At 48.5% G+C, this 23,017-nt stretch overlaps 2 protein-coding genes across 2 annotated transcripts; one reads left to right on the top strand and one right to left on the bottom strand.

Annotated features, from left to right (window-relative positions):
- Positions 1 to 100: 100 nt before the first annotated feature.
- LOC137471315 (serine/arginine repetitive matrix protein 1-like) lies at positions 101 to 6,005 on the bottom strand. Its single transcript, XM_068185529.1, has 2 exons — positions 4,262 to 6,005; positions 101 to 3,566 (listed from the first exon to the last, which is right to left on the bottom strand). The coding sequence occupies exon 1, from the start codon at positions 6,003 to 6,005 to the stop codon at positions 4,773 to 4,775; it is 1,233 nt and encodes a 410-aa protein (XP_068041630.1). The 3' UTR covers positions 101 to 3,566; positions 4,262 to 4,772.
- Positions 5,967 to 23,017, top strand: FOSL2 (FOS like 2, AP-1 transcription factor subunit). The gene is made up of 4 exons (XM_068185531.1): positions 5,967 to 6,102; positions 12,007 to 12,261; positions 15,809 to 15,916; positions 17,382 to 23,017. Exons 1-4 carry the CDS (start codon positions 6,004 to 6,006, stop codon positions 17,889 to 17,891), a joined length of 972 nt encoding a protein of 323 aa, XP_068041632.1. The 5' UTR covers positions 5,967 to 6,003; the 3' UTR covers positions 17,892 to 23,017.

Below are 23,017 nucleotides of genomic sequence, written 5' to 3'. Positions count from 1 at the left end.
CATCTCACCATCCCAGGCTGCAATTGCACAGGCTTGGTGCCCCTCGTCAGCATGGCTGTGGCCTGGTTGTGTTTGCATCTGAGCATGGGCACTTCAGGTGAGAAGTCCTCAGCATCTGTTCAGCTGAGCTATGGCGGCACTGGCAGGGGTGGGATTTTCTACTCCTAAGGTAGTTTTTCAGTTCTTTCTACTGCTCTGATGCAAGAAAATGTGATTGTGAGGCCCTGTTCACAAAATACAGCAAGAAAATATTCAAGTTTCTTACCAGACAGGATAATGGGGAAAAAGGCACGTTCAAGCTCCACGGGGCAGGGCTCCCATCCTATAAAAGACCTCCTGCTGGGTCTGTGCTGGCAGCACCGCCTGAGATCTTTTGGGGAAGTTCCTGGGCTGCAGAGTGGATAAGCCTCGTTGGGCTGTTTGGCTTCTGGTACTAGAGGTGGTGTCTCTGCAGGAGGCAGGAGCAGGGCAAGGCAGGCTCTCACCCTGCTGAAACAGGTTTGGAGCCGGGCAAACAAACACAAATATCAAGATAAGACTGTTCATCTTGTGCCAAGAGGTGTCTTAGAGCTAGACTTGTGGGATCTCTGTTCCCATCTCTCACATCCCATGTATTCTGGGGCTAGCAGCAAGCTTGTTCATCCCTAGGCAGGGATCTCCTGAAGCTGTTTTCTGCTTCCCTACACCAGCAAAATGCCGTAAACTGTGTGTTGTGGTCACCCCTAATAAGCCCTTGTTCCCAATCCATGTCTTGCACCTGCTACTCCGGGTTGGTAGCATCTTTGTCCTGGAACGTGTTAAGAGGGCTGAAGCCATTTCCTCTTTGAAGTAGTTTGGCCTTGTTGGTGTCTGGGATCTCTGCAGAGCTGACCCTGTGGGAGCCAGCAGGATCTCTGGCTGCTGCTCCCACACCATGGCCACAACGCCAGCCTGACTAAGCAGTGCTAGGGGTGTCTGGTGCCCATCCTGCTGCAGGACTGCCTTGCTGCTTCCCTGCCTGTATCCCAGGCCCTTGGCGTCACCCAACCCTGCTTCAGAAAAGGGAAGAGCATCACAGCATCTGGCTTTGTCCTGGGCTTTTATTTGCACTAGCACTGGAAAAGAGTTAAATGATGCCCACCACATCACCTGGCAGCAGTTAAGGGTAGCAGCACTGGTGTCATTACCCTGAACTGGACAGTAGGGCCGCACTCATTCTGCTGGGAATGTGGGGCAGAGCCAGCTGTGTGCTTGAACACAGGGACAGTGTGGCTGCAGTCACCTGAGAACAATTGAGGGAGTGCCTCCCTGCCCTAAAGATATGCTGTGCTGCTGGAGGAAGGCTCCATGGCCCCGTGCCATGGGGTTATCAGCAGGGGAGAGAGTTCCATGGTCCAAGAGGACATGGGTAGGAAAAGCTCTGTGCTTCACAAAAAGTATTTGAGGAACCACATGCAGAAGTCCTTTGAAGGAGAAAACCTCCGTTCTCCCTTGGATATGCTGGAGTACTTAATAAATAACTGTAATTAAGCATGAGGTGGTACCTTAAGAGCTCATTCCCAGGAGTTAACATCAAAACACTTGCTCTTAGCACTTAAAGAGACAATATGAAAGCAGACTTCACACACAGATGAAAGCAGAATTATCAGGAAGGTCTGGAGAGCCCTGGATATGTGCTTCTCCAGAGAGCTCGAGGAAAAGGTCTCGGGAAACAGAAGAGTCACTTATGTAAAAATGAAAGGTGACGGAGAAAGCACCGATTTGCAGGGAGGTGGGAGTGAATTTTAAAAAAGCATATGAGGAATTGTATGGGGAGAAGAGGAGTATGATTTGTCTTATGTTGTCCTGCAGCTCCCCACACCCCACAAGTGTGCTTCAGTCCCACGTCTCCTGCAGCCACCCCTCGGTGCAGAAGTTTCCCTTCCCCGCTGCAGGAACAGCCACAGCACATCCGAACTCTCTGACACTGGTGGCAATACACATTTAAGGTGAAGTGATTACTGCAGGCTTCTTCACAGGAGATGTCTTAAAGGTTGGAAGAAGAGCAAGGAGAAGGAGAATCATGGCTGCATACATTTTCAATTGAAAATCAATGATCTTGCCTTCAGGCAGGTGGCACGGTGTGGCTGGTGTAGCCCAGCACTGCTGAGGATGCTGGAGAAGAGGTGCTTACGACCCGACTCTGCCACGTGCTTGCCGCGGGTCAAGTCTAAGCTGCTGCGAAGTGCCCTTATCCACTGTTCCCGTAAAAACACAGTGAAAAGCATTCCCAGGTCTGGGTTTCAGGCTCCTAATTGCTGCCGAAATCGAGAAGCATGAGAAGCCAAGGTCTCATTTGCCTTACAATGATCCTTTCCTGCCCTGGAACCTGGGCCGGTCTTAATTTGTCTTTGGTTCAGGCAAGAATGGACTAGGCAGGCGTACATGTTATCTCTTGTTTTTTGGAAGCAGGGAGCCTATTGCACAATGCAGCTTGGTCTGGATGAGTATTAAAAATGCATGTGTCTGGGGTACTGAGGGCCAGGCTAGTCTGAGTTCCTTCAATCCAAAACAAAAGTATTACAAAGGGGCTGATATGGGAATGAGGAGACTCAATCGGACGGAATATTTTTTTACCAATGGGATGTACCAATCCCTTCTGTACGTGTGAGCCTGTCTTAGCCAGCAGGGTTTTGTGCTCCCAGGGCAGAAAAAACTCCGCTAAAGTCAATGTAAATACATGATAAAGCTTCAGCATCACATGATGGGTGTGGGTCAGGAGCTTTTGGAGGGCAAGGTGGTGCCAGTCCAGCTGTGGCAGGGAGGATCATCACCCTACAGGAGCTGAGGCCTTGGCCTCAGGTGTGTGTTCAGCTTCCTGTATTTCTTACAGGGCTTTTAACCTGAGGATTTACAAGTGTCAACTAATAGCATCCACATTAGCTGCAGCCAAATATTAAAACAGCCGTTGAATGTCATTTCAAATGAGCTGTTCCCAGACTAGGTCTCATACAAATTTGGCAGGACAGGATAGATGTGCCAAAATTATATTGGGATAAGGTTTGAAAACAACGTTCAAAATAAGCATGAGCTGAAACATGAGGAGGGCAGGTAGTTTAGGGTTAATGAACTGCTGAAGACAAAGTATAGAAACAATTCTAGGAGGAGGGATGAAAAATACCTCTCTTTTCCTCTCGCAAAGTGCTGCAACACTAATGCTCCAGCACCCCCATCTTGCCTCCCCGTTTCTGGCCGTCATTCTTTCCCCACACAAATACTTTTTTGCATTTCTTGCTGCTCAGCAGACTGGATTCTACAAGCCCACCAGCCTTATGTGAAACAGGACCAGAGCCAGGATTGATGAGCTCAGGTGATGGCAGTGGTTCCTATCATCTGGTAAGCCTCAGAGCCAGCAGCATCCTTCACCTGAGGGGGAGGCAGAGCAGAGGGTGGTGACCAGCCAAAACCCAGCCACAGCTTTTGTTAAGTTTATTTATTTTGATGTTTGTTTTACCCTTTCTTTCTTTATCTCTTGACAACTGCATCCTGATTCCTCTCACATCTCGAAGTAGTTCTCTTTCCAGCAGAAAGCAGCATGTGCAGATCACCTGCCACCCAAGGGGAAAAACACATCACGGCCTCACTTGTGCCTGCTAGAGCACTTCTCCCCCTCCCCACCCCTCACTCATAGTGCAGTTCGAGTTGGAAACATGGGTGTATTTTTACAGCCCTTTCCCCACCTCCCCCAAAGTCAGGTGCTGCCTGAAATAGGCCAGCTAATTTGGAGGAAGAATTTCAATTGCCTGAATAATGAAGGTGCTGAAAAACTAAACTGCATCGGCAGGAACTTTAGTCCCAAATTCCTAGGTCAGTGCTAAAAAATAAGAGTGCTGAAGACATAGCCTCCATGGGGTGCTTCATTTCAGAGTTCCCTGAAGGTTTCAAGGTTGGGTGCTGCTTCTGCCTTCCAAGGAGCACAGTGTGAGTGGAGGAAAGCCCACTTATTTCAGATGGGCTCCTGTGGGAAAATACTTTGTCCGTGAGACAGCTTAAATGGGATTTCATAGCTTGAACTTAGATGACTTCTCCCTCCCTACCAGCAAAAAGGACTTGCCCAGCACTGGGCAAATCCTCCAGGGAGGGTGGAAATGAGACACTTCGTGTCTAGGAGTGTCATTTAAACAATCTGTGAAGTAGCATCGCTGCTGTATTCGCTACAAATCACCGCAGAGCCAGCGTTCTCTGTGTGCATGGTTCTGCTCTATCAGCTTCTGCCACCTTCCAGCCTGTGCTAGTCCGTGACCTGGCAATGCCAGAGCCACCCACAGCCGGCTGGTACAGTCCTTGTCCCACGAGTTCCTGCTGCAGGGAAGCCCAGGGCTGTCACCTGATGTTCCTGTGACATACTCTGGTTTGGAGACCTAGAGTGGCTCTGCAGATCCTAGGAGGATGGAGGAGTTCACTTAAAAAGTAAAAATAAATGTAAAAATTAAATAATTAAAAATTAAAATAAGGGGTGGGGGGAGGAAAGGTAAGAATAGTTACCAAATTTGAATACGAATGAAAATAATAAAAATTTACATGAAAAGTAAATAGGAAAAATATTTTAAAATTGAAGAGAAATTAAAAAATAATAGTGCACAATATTAGTAAACAAAAGAAAAATGTAGTTAATGAAAAGAAATTAAAATTATAGAAGTAATACCACGAAGATACAAAATAATAGAAATATAAAATAATAAAATAAAATTAATAAAATTAAAATAAAACTAGTTTAACAATGCTATAAAAACTAGACGAGTCCAACGCTTGGTTTATTGATGCGCTGAAAAACAGACTGAGCCCTGGGGCAACTCTGGTGCCCACCACCCTCCTGCAGGGAGAAGGGCTGGATCAAACACCCCCCGAGACACCGCGGCGGGGCAGGCCGGTGGGCCAGATCCGCGCTGTTTCCCACAGCCACCCTCGCTCCTCTCTGCCAGCCGTGCGCCTGTCCCTTTAAATCCCGGCGGCCGGACAGGGAATCCCTCTCGCAGCGCGTCATCCGCGACAAGGAAACCCGCGCTCGCGTCGTGCGACGCAAATGACCATTTTTGGCAACGTGCGACAGCGGACGGCACCAAGCGGGGCAGGGAGAGGCGGGGCCTGCCGGGAACTGGGCGCCGCGCTGCCCCCGCCGCTGCGCCCGCCCCGCCCGAGCCGCTCGGACCGCGGGCCTGGGAGGGGCGGGCGCAGCGGGGCAGGCGGCGCGGCGGGCGCAGCGGAGGCGAGCGCCATCCCCCCGCGGCCGGCCCGCCTCCCCGTCGCGGCGGAAGGTGGGAGGCTCCGCGCTGCCAAGGTGGGGCCGATGCGCCGCGGGTTTGACGTGTGCGAGTGCACATGGTGCGGCGGCGGCGGCGGGCGGATAATAAGCGAGCGCGGCCGGGGCGATGCCATTGCTCTGAGTCACCGCGGGCGCGCGGAGCTCCCGTTCGCAGCGCCGCCGAGCCGCGGGGCGCAAGACCCGGCTGAGTCATCCCGCGCTGGGAAAAGGGGCGGCCGGTGTGTGGTGGTGGAGGTGGTGGAGGAGGAGGAGGTTGGGGGGGCGGAGGAGAACCGCTCCGCCTGCAGCTCCCGGGTCCGGAGCCGCTCCGCCGGCGGGGCGAGTTTCGCCGGGCGGCGCGGAGAGAGGACATCGGCGAGCGCCCGCTTGTGCACACGGCTCTGCTCCCTCGCGCCGCCGAGTCCTGCCGTCCCGTCCCGCACCGCAGGCGCTCGGCTGCCAACTGAGCCACTTTTATCATCTTTTTTTTTTTTTCTTTTTTTTTCTTTTTTTTTTTTTGTCTCTTTATTAATTTTTTTCTTTTTTTACTATTTCCCCCCACTTTCTTCCTCGTCTGCAAAGCGGTTTTTATTTTTTTTTCCCCTCTCCGCGGCGAGCGTTGGGAGGCGAAAGGCAACAGCCGAAGAGGTGGGGAGGGAGAAGGGGGCGGGGAGACGGCGAGGGAGCGGCGGGTGTCGGTGTGGGAAGGCGGGGACGCGGCTCCCCCGGCCCGACCTCGGACCATGTACCAGGACTACCCCGGGAACTTCGACACCTCCTCCAGAGGCAGTAGCGGCTCCCCGGGACACCCCGAGACCTACTCGAGCGGCGCAGCACAGCAGGTAGGGCCGGGCGCTGCCCCTTCTCCCCCGGTCCCTCCGGAGGCTGCTCCGAGCGCCCCCGGGAGGGGAGTTCACCGCCACGCCCGGGGAGCGGCCGGCGTTTTCTCCGCGGTGGAGGCACGGGCGCCCGGCACAGAGGCGGTGGAGGTACGAGCGCCTGGCGGAGAGGCGCTGGCCGCAGGGTCGCAGGCGGTGCCGGGACGCGGGGCTGCCCCACAGCCGCCGCTCCGTCCCGCCGCCCTTAGAGGGGCGCCGCCGTTTTCCTTCCCGCCCCGGAGCCGGTGCCGCGATGCGTCCGCAGGGACTCTGAGCGGAGTTCCCCGCCTGTCGGGCCGGGGGAGTTTGTGGGAGTCACGGCTTGTCCCGAGCGGGGACGTGTGGTGAGGGAGCGCCCGGCGGGCCGTCTCCGCTGGTCCGGCCCCAGGTGGAGCGGGGTCGCCGCGTATCGTTGCCGAGCCCTCGCCTGTAGCCCGGGCACCCGCCGCAGCGCCGGGCCGGGACCCGCTCGGCAATGAAAGGGCTACTACAGCACTTCTCTGCGAGGTCGGTAACGCCAATATAGGGGCGCACCGAACTCTTTCTCCTTCCTGTTTTTGTTCTCATTGGGAGCTTCTCGCTGTCCACGTTCATCGCGCCTGCCCGGGTGGTGCCCGGGGCTCGCCCGCAGCACTTTGGGCGTTTTCGCTGGGACTTTGGGAGGTGACGCCCGAGTTATTCACGGAGCTGTTGCAGCCGCTGTGGAACACGGCAGCATGGCTGGAAGTAGGCTCTGGGTCTGTCCAGCGCCTGCGGTTATCTGCCCGCTTCTCCCCCGATAAACTTTGTCTCCGAGGCGCTGACACTCTTTGCCACGGGACCCATGCTGGCACCCCGCGGCCGGCGGCATGCCGCTGTGCTCAGCCCTCTGCCCGCCCGCTCCGTGGTTCCGCCGGCCGTTCTCTGGCCGGCCGTGGCTTTTTCCGAGCGTTCCCCGCGCTCCCCGGCCCTGCTCCCCACTCAAGCCCCACTACCGGGCGGCGCTTCGATTTTGCGGAATATTTCCTGTGGAAGCGGCGTGAATTCACGGACTTGAAAGCCCAGTCTTGTGGTTCGGGTTTTTTCCCTTTCATTTTCCTAAGAAAATACCTCGAAATTACTTATGCCTAGATCGACTAAAGCTACCGCTTCTGGGGAAGGCATTACACAGTCGGGCCAGTTATACAAACCTAGGTTATTTCATAACTTGTTTACATCAGCTGGCCCAGCCTCACTCTTTTTTTGGCTTTTCAAATTTGGGCTTCTCACCCCCCCCACCCCCCCCTTTTTCTCACAATATTATTTCTTGTGTGGCTTGTATGAGCGAACTGGCAGTGTGAGCGCAGTGTGGTCTTCGCATCAGGGAGTCAGGATAATTAAAAGAGAAAAAATAAAAAAAGGAAAAAAGTACAGTCTTAAACTCTGCCATTCGTACCAGCCCGTGACATTCCTCACATTAAAGAAGTTTTACCAGAAATGACTCGCTGCCGCTCCCCGCCTGCTCCAAACGCATCTCGCTGGTGCCCTCTGCGGGCTGCGGACTGGGGTTTCCAGGGATTCTAGCTCATCTAAAGCTTATTCCCTGGTTTACAGTAAACGCTAGGACAGGGTGGGGGAGCGGGAAAGGGGGCTGAGAAACTGGAAACGCCCGGCAAACTGCAAATTCTCACTCTCCCTTTCCTGCCGTGATTTAACAGCTGCTCTGGATTCAATCACTTCAACTCTGGATTCAACCGCTTCACATTTGAGCTGTCACAGTCCGAGCAATAACTGGGTTTTTCCCTTTTTCTGGGGCTCCACGTCTTCCCCAGGCAGCTGGCATGCATGCTGTCTGATAAGTGGACCAGAGCCCAGTTTCTAGGGTTACTATCTGAAACAGGGTTTTGAGCAGGACGTTGGCTTTGTGAGAACATAAATGTTTTCTTGAAGAATCCGGGAGATTTCTCAAGGCCTTGTGCTCAGTCTTTCCCTTGATCCTTACAGATGTTGTAGATTAGGATCAAATGTAATTGTTGCCTTTACCCTAGCAGTCAGGCTGTTCTGCTGATTCTGGTATGGAGATCTGCAGTTTTATCACTACAGAAAATATGCATTGCTGAAATTTTTTCTTTATTGTGTTCTTTTATTTTATTTTCCCAAAAGCAAGAAAACATGCATCAGTCACATGTTTAAATGGAAACTGTGTTTCTGAGCCAAAACTTTGCTGGTTTTTAATTATTTTTTCCCATACAGCACAGCACTGGAACATTTTTCTTTTAAGTTGCGTGTCATGCTATTTTCCTAATCACTGACTTGCCATGTGGTGAACATAGATTTTAATGGGAAGAGTTTGTGTACTCTTTCAGAGTGGACAAGTTTCCCCTGAGATATTATAGCATTGTGTCCAGTTTTCCTTTGAGAAGATGCTCAACATAGAGCCATCAAGGGTCTTGTACTCATTGTAAGATCTATCACATACACCCTATATTTGATAACTAAGCAATGTTGAAGATGCTCTAGGATTTTTCTCAGTCGCTTTGTTGTTGGGTTTGATTTTTTTTTTTCAGCCATTATACCCATTTCTTTACTGGTTTCTAGTGCTGCTCAACACTTAGTTACAGATGTCAGTGAAGGTCCAGAGTGGACCAAAGAACACATCAGGGTGCTCTATAGAAATTGTAAGGTGGAGAAAGGGAACACAAAGCCAAAGCTTGAAATGTCCCTGTGCTGTCTGTGCTGTTAAGTTGTGAGCTGCTAACATAGTCTGTCCCTGCTTGTGGCAGGACTCGCTGGAGCCTCCCCTGACTGTGGATCTGAGAAATCTCTCATCCGACCCCATATTTTTAAGGCAGAGCCGAGACTGACCTCAGTTCTTGGCACACTTAATAACAAGACTTTCTGTTTGCTGTTTAGTTGTTGGGGTTTTTTAATGATACCTTCACCTGTGTTTGCTTGGGTCAGGAGGAGAGCAGTGGGTTTGTGGCTGAGCAAGTGCTGCGTGTGTAGCCCTGCAATCTGCCTATCGCCTCATCTTTTTGTAGTGTACTGAATTCCTTGTAGAGAGGAAGAACTGAAAGCTGGCAGAGAGCTGCTTCCAGGAGCCTCTCATGGATCAGGAGAGGAGAGCTGTGCATGTCCTGTGAGAGAAGGCAGGAGGGGGTCTGGAAAGAGAAGTGGGTGAGGGCAGGCAGTGCTGTCAGGCTGGCAGGGGCATTGAAGCTCTCTGAGAGGAGGAGGGATGAGGAGAGCAAAGATGGGGCTGCTGTTTGGGGAAAGTTCTGGCACTTCTGTGTGAGGAGGCTGGTGCTCAAAGGGGCTGTGCTGGGGAGGTGACAGGGAATTCAGGGCATGCCACTGCAACCAGCAGCATCCCAGGGGTCGGAGTTGATGGCCACTGGGAAGAATGTGGGGCCCAGCAGCATTTTGGCACAGCAGAGCTGATCCAGTGCAGTGTCCTAGCAGGGAAAGCAAGGTATGTGTGGAAGGCCTGATCAGTCAGGAAGCAATGCTTGTTAGACTGAGCACACTGTGTCTGAAGACTCCACCTGCCACAGCAGTGTTTCCCTTAATTAGTTATCAGGAAAAATACCGCCTTTGGAAAGTACAGAATACAGGTTTGGGGGATTTTTTTTTTTTTTATTTCTAAGATATTTTGAGTTACTAGAAGGGAAGCTGGTGACAGAGATGGGGCATGGCACAGAGAGGAAATGGTCTCTTCCCCCCAGGTCTGCAAGCAAGCATTGTGGAGCTGCAGAGGGATGTGGCTGAACTGAGCAGCTCCCCTTCGCTGTCCAAGAGACCTCTACTAGTGTTACAGAAGGGTCCTAGGTTCAATACAGGTGTGGTTGGAAATAGAGTACTTGCTTAGTCAATATTTGGATCCTGATTTTTGTGTCAGATGCTTGTATGTGGTTGATTTGGTGCTGGATCTGACTCTCACAAACTCTATTGGGAATTTTTAGCATGTTGTTGGCTGTTGGAGGCAAAGGTTAGCTCTGGAATGCCAGTGGTGTCTCTATGGCAAAGCACCAGAAGCTCTCTGAATGTTTTGTAGTCATAACTTTCTAGTGTCCCTGCAAGGAAGACAGGACATTTCTCTGCTTTTTGGATATGAAAGGGAAGGGTGGCACAGATAGGTAATGGTTGTGACAGAAGCCACTTGCGGATCTGGAAGTAGGGCTCACATCCCTTGAGTTGAGCTTGTGGTTCAACTGGTCTTGTACTTCCTCCCTTCTGTGAGGTTAAGGTCCTCTTGTGTTCTGCTTATGGAGGCACCAACGCATCCTCTTCTGTGCCATATGGTCACAGCCTACACCATGCAGAGCAAAGGAGGGGATTTGCACCGATAAATTCTGATGCAGTGTTGACAGTTTGTGGCTCAGAGCCACTTTAACTAACTGGGGGAGGTGACATGGACTCTGAAATGTGGGATGAACTGAGGCTGTGTTGGACTCGAGCTCCAAGTGAATCTCTGAGGTGCTGTTGTGGGTTTTGCTAAGGTCTTAGTACCAGTGTCATCCTCTCTGTGTGATTTCCCGCCTGCTTAACTTGACTCACTCCTTCCTTCTCTCCTTTCTTGCTACGCTTTGAGCTGTTCAGAGGTGTAAGTCAGCAGCTATCAGTATTCAGACTGGCTCTCCTCGTCTTCAGGTGTTGCCAGCTCGATAATGCTGGCCTGAAGTGCTGTAGCTATCAGCATGTGAAATACTATTTGCAGTAGCCTTGGTTTAACAAAGCTCTTAAGATGCTTGACTAGGCACACCCTGAAAAGGAAATCTGTGTTTGTGTCCCTTATCTGGGAAGCTTACCTGAGCTGAGGTCAGGCTGATGCAAGGGCTCTCGCTTCTCTGGGAAGCTAGGTTGTTGACCCAAGAATGTGCATTTTTCATGGAGTCATTTCAGGGCTTACAAACCAGTGGTGGTGACAGCTGTGGGTCCTACAAGCCCTGTCCCTTGCTCAGTGATTGCTGGAGCAAGGCCTGTCTGTGAGATAATTCCAGTCTAACCATTGAAAGCCTCCTGAAGGAGCTCAGCATAGACAAAAACATTATTTCTCTCCTGCTTCCCCCTCCGGGGACAAGCTATTGTTTTCCTTGCAATTTAGTGCCAGCGTATTATCCAGATGGATTTACCTCTGTCTGAAAGAAGGTGTACATGTATTTTGGAGGCGATCATTACCTGCTGCCTTGGTTTTACTGCTGCCTTGTTTTGTCTAGACAGTGCAGAGAACTGCAGGGAACTTGTCCGATCTGAATCCTAAGACCTACTTTATAGGCTGCTATTAAAATACATATCCTCGCACGTAACCATCTCAGGGCTGGGTTTCTCAGTGAGCACAGAGCTACTGAAGGAGAAGCAGGCTGCTGTTCTTGTCATACCAAGTCCTACATGGACCAAGCCCAAATTTCAGGGCAATCCTTTGGTGAAAGGAGGCTTTGCTCTACTTGGTAATGGCATTTCAAAACTGAAGGTACTCTTCCTTTTCTTTGGGCTTGAAGAGAAGTGTTTCTCTAGAAACTCCTTAATTCCCCTTTTGCTCCATACTGGAAGGAGTGGTGGGCACTGGCAGGAGGTGGCAGCAGTGGGGATGGTGCCTGGGAGGGGAGGCTGGGTTAGGGTATGTTGGGTAGCTGTGTGGGGGAAGAGGAAAGGGGTTGGGAGAGGGCAGGGCTGCTCTGGAGGGGAAGTGCCTGAGCCCAGTGCCTTCCTCAGGGGCTGTGGCAGGCAGGGGCAGCTTAAGATGCTGCAGAGGCACCAGTTACTGGTGTTCTTGCTTTAGATGCCACTTTGATCCTCACTGGTGCCTCTCCTGTGGGCCTAGCTGGTTTTGGAGTAACCACTTACGTTCTGCTCTCATTGATGGTTTCTTCTCTGCTCTCTGTCCCTCTTCTCCTCTGTGTTTCCTCCTAGAAATTTCGAGTAGATATGCCAGGATCAGGCAGTGCTTTTATCCCTACGATCAATGCCATCACAACCAGCCAAGACCTGCAGTGGATGGTCCAGCCCACCGTCATCACCTCCATGTCAAGCCCTTACTCCCGTTCACATCCCTACAGCCACCCACTGCCCCCGCTGTCTTCAGTGGCTGGACACACAGCTCTCCAGCGTCCTGGTGTCATCAAAACCATCGGGACCACAGTGGGACGGAGACGGAGAGATGAGCAGGTAACTGCAGTGGGGAGAGCAGCTGGGAGTGCCTTGAAAACAGACGTACAGAGATTTTCCCCCCCACCCCCTCATGAGATGTCCCAGCACCACAGGGGAACACTGAGGTCCATCCCTGGTGCTGTTCACATGCTGGGGCTTCTTAGGGTGGCGTAGGGTGTGTAAGCTGGAGGATGACTTCTGTTGCTGCCTCCTCATCATATGGTGAGATTTACCCAGTCTTCATCCATCACTTTGCACCATCAGCCCGCATTGTGGCTGGGTTTCAAAAGCAGGTGAAACTCTGAAGTTGAGCCCTGGGTTTCAGTTTGAGTGTCTCTGCCACTCCAGGCAGAAAGAAACCTCCAAGAAAGCAGAGTGGCTTTCATGTATGCCCTTTACAAATCTGACACCAGATTACATCAGCTAGTGTTTTCTGTCAGCTTTGTAGATACTAGCACTGTGCCAGTCTCCATTTGTGATACCCCTAGTACCAGCCAGCAGCATGCAGGGAGGAACAGCTTCTCTAGAGCACCTCTAGTATGAAGAGCCTTCTGGAGGACTGGGGTCTAAATCCACCTTCCCACTACAAACCTGTAATTCCTTGATCTTTTTGCAACAGTTTGGTGGGGATCCCATAAGAGATTTTTCTGCTCCCAACCCAGAGGTTTGCCCTGTGCTCAACCTCCTAATGGGATTATCAAGTTGGGACCCTGGATCTGGTGGACTAGGTGCAGGCATCTTACCTTCTGGACTGTTGTTCCCCTCTTAGTAAGAATCAGCCTTCTCCAGGGCTCTCTGGTGAACAGCTATTCACAGTGCTAGGCTGATTTATCTTAAAGAAAAAAAATAGATCTGACTAAACTCGATCTCCCCAAGTTGTTCCCAAGCAGCATTTGTGTGGGTCGCTGCAGAGCAGTGCAGTGAGACACACTGCGCACCCTCCAGACATGAGCGCATGCTGTTGCGTGAGGTCTGTTTCTAATAAGACTCACCAGCCCTACTTTTACTTCTGTGTCATCTGTTTTGATTCACAGTCTGATTATTTTATGTGGAGTTGTTGTCTGGTTTAGGCCCAAGAGGTTGAAGACAGAGTTTAGCAGTACCTCTGTGTGGGGAGCTGGTATGGCTACAGTGAGGACCCATTTTTGGGAGGAAGGATGGAGTTGCTGTGGTGGTTCCCGTAAGGTTCGGGTATGTGCCAGCCTTTTCCACCAGCTGGAGCTACTTCCCTGTTCCCTGCATGCAGGGCTGGTGTCCAAAGGCAAAGAAAGTCTCACAGAGCTGGAGGAATAATTAGCAACAACTAATTTGTTTGACAAATGCTGCCTCTGTGTTCACAAATTGGCCGTGAAGAGATCACCATATTCTCTGCTTTATTTGTTGTTCAGAGTTATTTGCTGAAGGATGCCTGCCAAGCAATTCCCTGGCCTGTGGCTTATTTGCAGTTTTCATTGTGGGTCATTCAAAGCCAAGTCCTTTTGATTAGACACGTGCTAAGGCAGTACCTGCTAAGGCAGTACCCGGTCTCTTACTGTGGCCCTTTGGCTCAGGTTTCCAGGGCTTTGAACACCACATTGGAGTGCCTTTTTGGAAAACCTTGTGTAACGCTTTATGAAAAGAGCCTGTTTTGATGAACGTTCCTGACAGTGAATGCACGGTATTGGGCTTGGACAAGCTACAAATAACGCATAGAGCAGGGGCACAAAGAGTGCCAAATCCAACCACTTTCAAACAAATCCAGCAACCACTGATGGAATATTCCTTTTTAGACCTGGTAAAATGTTAAGAACATCCAGATTAGGGGCTTCTGTGCCCTGCCTGTGCAATTTTTACAAAGCAGTCTTTGAAACAGATAATTTTTAAATTACTGAAGGTCTTTGGAGCAGAAATTTTACTCCAAACATATTTCAATGAGATCTGTGCTTCCAAAGCATGAAAAGGCTCTTGAAAACTTTACACAGGGGCCCCAAGTCAGCATAGATTCTGTGTACAGGCTCAGTGCTTTGCCATACTGTAGATACTTGTGTGCAAATACATTTTTACCTTGCACTCCCGTGGGGTAGGAAGTGAGTGGGCAGAGCTGTAGTAGGGAGAGCAGTGCCTGCAGGGGCTACTTACTGGGGGAAATGTGCTGCCCAGCAGAATGGAGGTACCCCCCCACCCTAGGATGGATTTCGTGAGCTGATGATGGAAAAAGCTTTTGGGCCTAAATTCTGTCTCCTGCGGTTCTGGAATTGCTTTTGTTGCTCAGTGAGCATCCAGGGGCTCATGTTACATGCAGGTGAAATCACAGGCACAGATCAGATCCTGAAAAAAGCAGAAATGAGTGAGCTGAATGCCCAGAGGCTGAAGTAAACTTACTGAAACTGCAGACATCAAAATTAGGGAGATAGAGCAAGCCAAAACAAACTAAGCTGAGGTTGGAGTAAAACTAACACTAAAAAGAAAAGATAGTAAAACTGTGAATGTCTCATTTGTGACATTGACAGACCATGAAGCTTCTCTGAAGACGTGTTTCTTACCATTCTATGCTGGCACTCTGTGAGATCTGACGTGCTTTGCCAGGTGTCAGGGTTTTGCTTTCGTTTACAGTCACCAGGCCAGAGTCCCTGCAGCATGCACGGGCTGGGTGAGGCTGAAGCATAGGGCACAAGATTGGAGTGAAGGGCTGAGCATGTGCCCTGGATCCCCCATGCTGCTCTGCCTGCACGGCTCCTGCTGGATCTTCTCGCTGGGCTGTTTGCACAGCTCCCACATGCTGGGTGCCACAGTGGAGGCCTCTCTGCCCTGCTGTACTGGCTTTTTGGCTTTGGCCATGGCACAAACCTATCTGCTGCTGGGGTTTGTAAAACCTTGTCTGAAACCCCAAAAGCTAGGCATAGCTTTGACCAGGTCTTGCAAGCTCCTGCTCACTTCCTCTGGTTTCGCAAGAGTGTAGCCGGATGGGTTTTTATGGAATTGGTCCTGATTTACATCAGTGGGGATGTCAGCTGGCCTCAGGAAGCCCTTGATATCACTGGAGCCTTGCCTGCTGATGCAAGAAGCAGTGTATTATGTTGCTGAGTGCTCAAAAATCTAAGGTCAGATTTTTGGGTGGTATACATCATTGTTGCTTCACAGACTTCATGGGAGCTCTGCTGATTTCCGTTTCCCCCTGTACACCATCCTGACCTTCAAGAGAACAACTATTTTTATGTGGGAAGCAGCAGGTATTTTCTTTCAAGAAAGAGGCACTTACAACATTGTGCTCTGGTTTTGCTTAACGTACCACCCAAATTGTGAAACAATCAGAGCATCTTTTATCTGTTTGGCCTTGGTGCAGATTCACTGTCCTCTTACACAATCTTCTCCTTGTGCCCTGTTCCTTCTCCTCTTCCTTCTACTAAGATCTGGTGCAGGCAGAGATACTGTGTGCTTTCATTTTCTGCTGGCATCAGTGACAAGGGGGAGTGCTCAGCATCCTGCTGGATCAGGCTTTTTTCCATTGTATTGTGGTTAAATCCTCACAAACTTAAAGGAATGCCTTGCTCAGATCTGATTGGATTTTCTTGGCGCTTGCCCACAGCTGTCGCCTGAGGAAGAAGAGAAGCGAAGGATCCGGAGAGAGAGGAACAAGCTGGCAGCTGCTAAGTGTCGTAACAGGCGTCGAGAGCTAACAGAGAAACTCCAGGCGGTACGTGCCCTGCATACATTTCTCCTTCCTTGTCGCCCACCCTTCCAACCAGCTCCAAGGGCATTGTTCTTCCTCCACCAGCACGTTTGAGGAAGATGCTTCAAACACAGTCTGCCTTCCTCATCCAAGGCTGCCCAAGGGTACTGATCTTACGTCAACAGGAGCTGATGAGGGGGACTTGGGCCTGGAGCTTATGAGCCTAACATTCTCTTTGCTGAGTGCCCAAAATGTCCTAGGAGCTCTCTTCCCTTCTCACCTCTCAACTAGCACAAGTCTCTGACTCTGGTCACCTTTCCTAAGTGGAAATAAAGACACTGTATGTCTCAAAGGCAGGTTTTAAGGACAAAAACACTGAAGAGGTAGGATCATCTGAAAGCCATAGAAAACAAGGCAGATATTATGTGTACCTATCAGAGCTATACCCTTTAGGCTTACTCCTCCTTTGGAGGTGGGGTATTAACTAACTTCCTTCAAAAAGGAAGCACCACAGAGATGGGTGCCCTGATGCTGTATAAGTAATAATTAGTAAAGCTGGAGAAGGTAGAGCTGAGAATAAGAACCAAGGGGTAGGTAAGCCACTGGTTGAAGAGAAGACAAGATTGGGTTGTGTGAAATAAGCTGAAGCTCCAGTGCTCCTGGTCAAGAACCAGCCTGGTTTTATCCAATGATCTTGTTAACAAGGACAGCAGCAGTGAAAACACACGTGTGAAACGTGCTGCTGCCTCAAATTAGGAGATGTTCTCAGTGTAGGGGAGGCAGGACATCCTATAGAAATGCCGTGACTAAAGTGATAGAAGTGAGAGGAGTGTGCAAAGTGGGAAGTCATATCCTGAAGGGCTGAGTGTGAATTTTGTGAAGTTATGAGCTCCTCACATGGGAAGGCACTAAACGCTCCCAGACTGACTGTGATCCATCTGTGTGGTGTGACCATGGGAAAGGTAAATGCATTCATCATAGGATGCATCAAGGGGTGATCCAGTGTTAGTCCTTTGGGCAAGAGTTAGACCAGTGTCAGACCTAATCTGGAATATGCACTACAGAAATAAAATGGAAACAGTTTAGAGACTGCTATACACTACCTCTGTCAAAGTGAAAATATTACTAGCCTAACATGAAAAAACAATAAGAGATCTGGGTCCTCTGCTAAAGTGTTTGTCAGGCAGAGAGCAAGGGAGAAGACTGAAGTCACAGGCCAAGACAGAGTGGCAAAAACTAGCCATCAGAGATAAGGCAAATTCATGAGATTATTTATAACCCTAGATTGGTGATGTTTGGGAATAGCCTACAAATAGAAGCGGGAAACACAAGATGTTTGACTGGCAATGACCTGGTGTCTGCTTGGCTCATGAAGAGTCTGGGGTGTATCTGCCTGTGCCAGATGGGATCTGGACTTGGTGGCCCTGTTCCAGGTGAGTAGTTACAGAGCCTTTGCTATTTTATTTATTTATTCCCCTTTTGTCTGCAGGAAACTGAAGAACTGGAGGAGGAGAAGTCAGTGCTGCAAAAGGAGATCGCTGAGCTCCAGAAGGAAAAGGAGAAGCTGGAGTTTATGCTGGTGGCTCACAGCCCTGTGTGCAAAATCAGCCCCGAGGAACGTCGGAGCCCACCATCTAGCAGCCTCCAGAGCATTCGGACTGGAGCAAGTGGAGCGGTGGTGGTGAAGCAGGAGCCTGTGGAGGAAGAGATCCCATCTTCCTCTTTGGTCCTTGACAAAGCCCAGAGGTCTGTCATTAAGCCCATCAGCATTGCTGGAGGTTTTTATGGGGAGGAGGCACTCAACACTCCCATTGTGGTGACCTCAACACCAGCCATCACTCCTGGCTCTTCCAACTTGGTGTTCACCTACCCTAACGTGTTGGATCAGGAGTCTCCTCTCTCCCCTTCTGAGTCCTGCTCCAAAGCTCACCGGAGGAGCAGCAGCAGTGGGGACCAGTCCTCAGATTCCTTGAACTCTCCCACCTTGCTGGCATTGTAATCCCCCTGTGGCCCCCCATTTTGCCAGTGTGTTACATCCCCCACAGCACCATGGGGGGAGCCCCCTCCATGGGATTAGAGACAGGCACGGGATCGTTCAAGCACAAGGGCAGCAAGAACAAGGATGGGGAAGTGCTGCAGCTCCAGGAAGGAGAGTGAGGACCAATGCCAGTTCCCTGGAGGCAGGAAATGGCAAGGGTGGGACTGACACGCCAGGGTTGTTTGGAGAGGGTGATGTCTGCTCTGTAGGGACTGCCTGTGGAAACCTCATTGTGACCGTAGTGGACTTGGGGAGCGCTCCTGGCCAGGACTGAAGGCAAGCTGCAGACAGTTGCTAGTCGTCCCTTTCCTTTGTGGATTGACTTGATCAGTTGTGCTCTGTGCTTAAATCATTCTGGTTAGTTGATCTTACTTCTCTCTTGCGTGCTTGCTCTCTCTCTTTGCATATAATTTCCAATGTGTCGATCCCATTACATTTCACTCAGTTGCTCTGAACTCTAAAGTCTAATTAGGATCTTTCCTCTTGGGAATAGCTGTGGGAAGCACATAGGGTTGCCCAGATAGGAGGATGATATCTGGGATGACCAGGAGATAGGGGGACCAAGAGGAGCCCAAGAGCTCAGCAGCAAGGACAGAGCTTGTAGTCTCTAGCCTGAGGCATAGAGACAGCAGAAGTCTCACGTGGAAGCCTTTCTTTTTAAAAATGTGGATATATTTATCCCCTTGGGCTCCTCTAAAAACCAAGTTAGCATCTCAGGGCCAAAGTAGCATCAGAAAAGCTGCTGGGCTGGCACTTACAAGTCACTGGCAGGGTTTTACCCTAGAAAAACCCCAGGGTTTTATCCTACGCTGGATATCAAGTCTGCTGCTTGTTGTTTACTTTTCCTGGGCTGCCTGCTGTCTAGGGAGTATTAGATCTTCCTTCCCATCAGGGCTCCTGACTCAGAGGCTGATCTCTTCCTGTTAGTAAATCTTCCCCTCCCCTTGGCCATATTTGCAGAACATGGTACAAAAGAAAGACATGGCACCACATGCCTATAAATCTAGGATGGAGACTGGCAGCAACTGATACAGTGAAATTAGCTGGCTGTACCCTTGCTGATTTTTTTTTTGTTGTTGGGAAACAAAGCAGCACATATCCACCAGCACAGCACAGGCCAAAAGGCCCCAGCTCCTGACCAGGTAGGAATGGCTTGGATAAAGTATTGACCTGTTTGAACTAAAACAGAGCTTCTGACAAGCTCTGGCAAATGACAAATTGACAGCTGAGGAAAATCTATTAGCATTATTTGCATTTTGGTCTTAGGCCTCAGGTTTTCATCGCATTACAAATGATCTTGTTTTGTTGTGGTTGATTGGCCTGAAGACAAAGAATCAAACTAAAGGGCTCTTTACCTAGTTTTGGGTCCTTCTCTCAAGCCTGTGGGCTTGACTGCTACTACTAAGTGCTCACAGAGGACACAAGCTCTCCAGTGCTCATGTTCACTACTGAAAACAGTAATGTGTGTAATCTATTTCCCGTTGGAGCCAAGCTCAGTTCCTGTTGGTGTCAAAGCACTGGCAAACCATGACCCTGTGCACACTAGGATTGCCCAGCTTGCCAGCTAAACCACTTAGGAGATAGCTCTTTGGTCCTGCCTATTGAAGCTGTGGTGGCAGCTATTTTGCTGTGAGATTGTCTTTTTCTTTTACACATATACACACACACACACACACACACACACACACACACATATATCTATATATATATAAAACTTTTGTTTTTTAAATCAACCGAAACTGGGGCATTTCTTGTTCAGGCTGGACCTGGGAAATGCAACATACAATTATAGGGCTAGTCATATGAGGTGCAAAACTGCTGCAGTCCCCACCAACTCCACTGGGAATTAATAGGTTTCAGTCTTGTAGAACTGGAACTTTACTCAGCAGGGCTAGCTTGCTTCAAACTCTGGCCACTGCCCATTCTTTGAATCCTTTCAATGGGACACTATTCTGGCTCTAAAGGTGGACTTTGGCTTTTTTATTATAACTATTATTTTTAACCCAAGTATTTACCAAACCTGATAGAAATATGTGAGGGTTCCTTTTGCTTCATAAAGCTGATTGGATTCGGGCTTTTTCTATATTGCTGAAACACTTCCATTTTGATATTGGTGCTAGAGGTTTCAAATGAAGCTCACACAGTAAGTAAAATTAGTAAAAGAGTTGTATTGTCCTTACATGTACATCAAAGCTTCCTTTCTAATAAAGTAGATCTTAAATTTCCCATAGTACAAAGGATCCACTTTTCCTAGGGTTTTACATAGATGATACCACTTTAGGTGAAACTGCAGCTTCTCTGTTTCCATTTTGCCAAATGCTTGTTTGGGCCACTCTGGACTGAGAATCTAAAACTGTTAATAAAACATCTCTGCATGTAATTTCCACACATTTTTGAGGAGAAGAACACTGACAAGTGGTGGGTGAGTTTTAAAATGATCCTGCTGACCAGGATTGCTGTCTCCTGTGAGATCAGGAACATCCACCTCTTGTAGGGGTTTCAGGAAGTCAGGTGTCTCTTCAGATCTAACTGGTGGAATAACAAAAACCTACCTTTGCTTCTGGTCACTGAATCATTGCCAAAAGAAGCTGCAGCTGGTCCTTGTCCACTGCCCTCCTTCCTGGTCATTGACCTGCTCAGAGACAGAACAAGATGCTTCCCTTTCCTGACCTGTGATACTGATGGGAGCCATGTGAAACTCCTCAAAAAAGATGATTATTTTCTACTGTTTGGAAAAAGTCTCAGATACCTTGTGCCTGTCTGTTTTCTCCCTCAAGTCTCTCAAAGAATGTCTGTGTTAGGATTGCTGGTCTCCAACCTTTTGTGTTTTGTGGATCAGCCTTACTTTTGTTTAGTTTCTGGCAGGCAGGTACAACTTCATTCCCATTTTGGTCTGGCCCTACATTATTCTTTTAATGTTTTCTGGTGTGCTCTTTGGGAACTGATTGTCCTTCCCATGCCCAAAATGTTATTTTCCATGAGTACCTTCCTAAATGTAGTGTCTCCATGCTCTGCATGCAGTGGGGATGGGGGAGCTATTGTAACTAGTGCTGACAGAGTTGTTGAAGTCAATAGAAAAAGGTGCAGGGAATTTCAGCTGGTATTGGGTCAGCCCCCTGGTGACTGGCCCAACAAAACCTCTCCTAACATCCTAAATTAATCAATGCCAAACTGGGAGGAGTAGTAGCAGCTGCATTGAAGGAAACATTCAGCTTCTAGGTGATGTTTGCCATTCCAGTTTTGCCCTCATTCCTCCTTCTCCTTTCCCAGTTGTGGCATTGCCTTCATATATTCCTTTCTTGTAGGTGTGGAGACTGGGTAAGTCTCAATCCACTTGTGGTGTGATGGGATTTGGGACCAACATGCTGGGGACAGTAGCTCTCTGTTGTGTTTTTATTATTATTATTTAAATGATCTATTTAGTTCATCTGAACCTTTAATTTTGCTGCTTACTGTATGTAGGATCCACCTGGCCTTCACCCTAAATGAAAAGAAAAAAAAAGAAAAAAATGAAAACAAACCTAAGACACCTTCCTTCTCCCTGGTCTCTTATTATTTATTGGCAGGCAGCCGTCTTGTGCCTGCTTCAGCAGATCTGCCTGCCATTAATTTAACATCCACCCAAATCACATTCCTGGTGTTTGGTTGTTGCTTTTTTCATTTTAAAACAGACTTCTGAAATGTAAGAAATCTTATTATCATGACACAAGTTCATTTTCATTAGGAAGGCCAAGTCAAACATTTTAAGAGGTGGGGGGAACAATATACATTTATTTCTTATTTATCTTGTTTACATCTTTTTTTTTTTCTGTTCAAGAGTTGGTTATGATAAAGCATTAAAAATACTACATTCTTCCTTTTTTCAGGCTAATAGGGTTTTTTTGATTCCTTAAATAAAAGAATCAGAGTTTTGTTGTTGTCTGTATAAAATGTAAAAAGAGATAAGTTTTTAAAGATGCATTATCATTCCTCTGTGAACAGTAAGTAGGTGGAGTTCAGGACAAATCTCAGAATACAAGATAATAAAATCCAATTCTGTTTTACTTAATTGTTCTACTCCTATCCTGTATGATTAAAGGGTTATTCCAGTTTCTTGTTTGTGGTTATTTGATGTTAAAACCATATTAAAATGTGTAGGAAATAGGTATCCAATTGTTTTTGCTCAGTGAGAGGATAAACTGTTGTATATATCTTGATATACTGTGTAGTTCAAAGTAACATCAGTAAGGGATAGTGCATCTTTAATAGAGAGATAAGTTACTAGTGTCACTAAAGTCTGCTTTAAGATCCTCAGATACAGAAGGGGCCTGGTTCTGATTCCACTCATGTGGGACAAATTGAAAGCATCAGTAGCATTTCGCTGCTATGTAGCAGGTGTCAGTAGTGAAATGAAGGCTCAGCGACTAATAGGTGACCATGAAGATTTTTAAGGTTTGGGGGCACCATTATCTTTTTTTTTCCTCAAAAGTTTTAGATCATGGGTTTTCTTTTTTACTGTCTGTCTGCAGTGAAATAAGTTTCTGCCACAGAGGTTCTTCAAGATGACTGCTGAAGTGGGACCTTTCTTTGCTAGTCGTGGTCTTGATGTCGTTCTTGCAGTCCTGGGGAATTTCAGCCCTGAGGCATTCTCTCTGGTGTTGTCTCTTTTCTGTTCTTGTTATTTTACTGAATTACAGGCCTACAGTATTTGCACTAAAACAAAAAGCTTGTTAGAGAAAGCTTGCTGCTACAAAAGAAAGAACGTATTAAAATGGTTTTGCTTTTGCAATTTTAACTGAGTAGCATTTTGTAGAATAAAGTCAATCTAGACTGAAAAGAAAAAATTACTTTTCTTTTTTCCTCTGCACCTTCTCCCCCCGTACTCCTTTCTTTTCATCCAATTCCTCAGTGGTACGATATTCCCCCGTTCTCTTTTGGTGCTCAGTTGTAATGATTGGCTGTATTGTTGACTATGCTGCTGAGAGTTATGACACCTGTAAATCTCGTTTCAGTGACATTGTGGACACTTTTGTATAGCAAGAACTAACTGGAGTTCTCTCTGTTAATTGAAGTCATTAAAAAGCTCCCTTTGCCATGAACAATTAAAA

Source organism: Anomalospiza imberbis, chromosome 3, assembly GCF_031753505.1.
Source record: "Anomalospiza imberbis isolate Cuckoo-Finch-1a 21T00152 chromosome 3, ASM3175350v1, whole genome shotgun sequence".
In the NCBI taxonomy this organism is placed as follows: domain Eukaryota; kingdom Metazoa; phylum Chordata; class Aves; order Passeriformes; family Viduidae; genus Anomalospiza; species Anomalospiza imberbis.
Note: the sequence above shows the minus strand (reverse complement) of the source record. Positions and strands in the feature narration are given on the sequence as shown.

Excerpts from the sequence above, each read along its gene's own strand:
- FOSL2 (XM_068185531.1), top strand. The coding sequence starts at position 6,004 with ATGTACCAGGACTACCCCGGGAACTTCGACACCTCCTCCAGAGGCAGT. Across the intron at positions 12,262-15,808 it reads GGAGACGGAGAGATGAGCAG|CTGTCGCCTGAGGAAGAAGA; the intron begins GTAACTGCAGTG and ends GCTTGCCCACAG. Across the intron at positions 15,917-17,381 it reads TAACAGAGAAACTCCAGGCG|GAAACTGAAGAACTGGAGGA; the intron begins GTACGTGCCCTG and ends TTTTGTCTGCAG.
- LOC137471315 (XM_068185529.1), bottom strand. The coding sequence starts at position 6,005 with ATGGTCCGAGGTCGGGCCGGGGGAGCCGCGTCCCCGCCTTCCCACACC.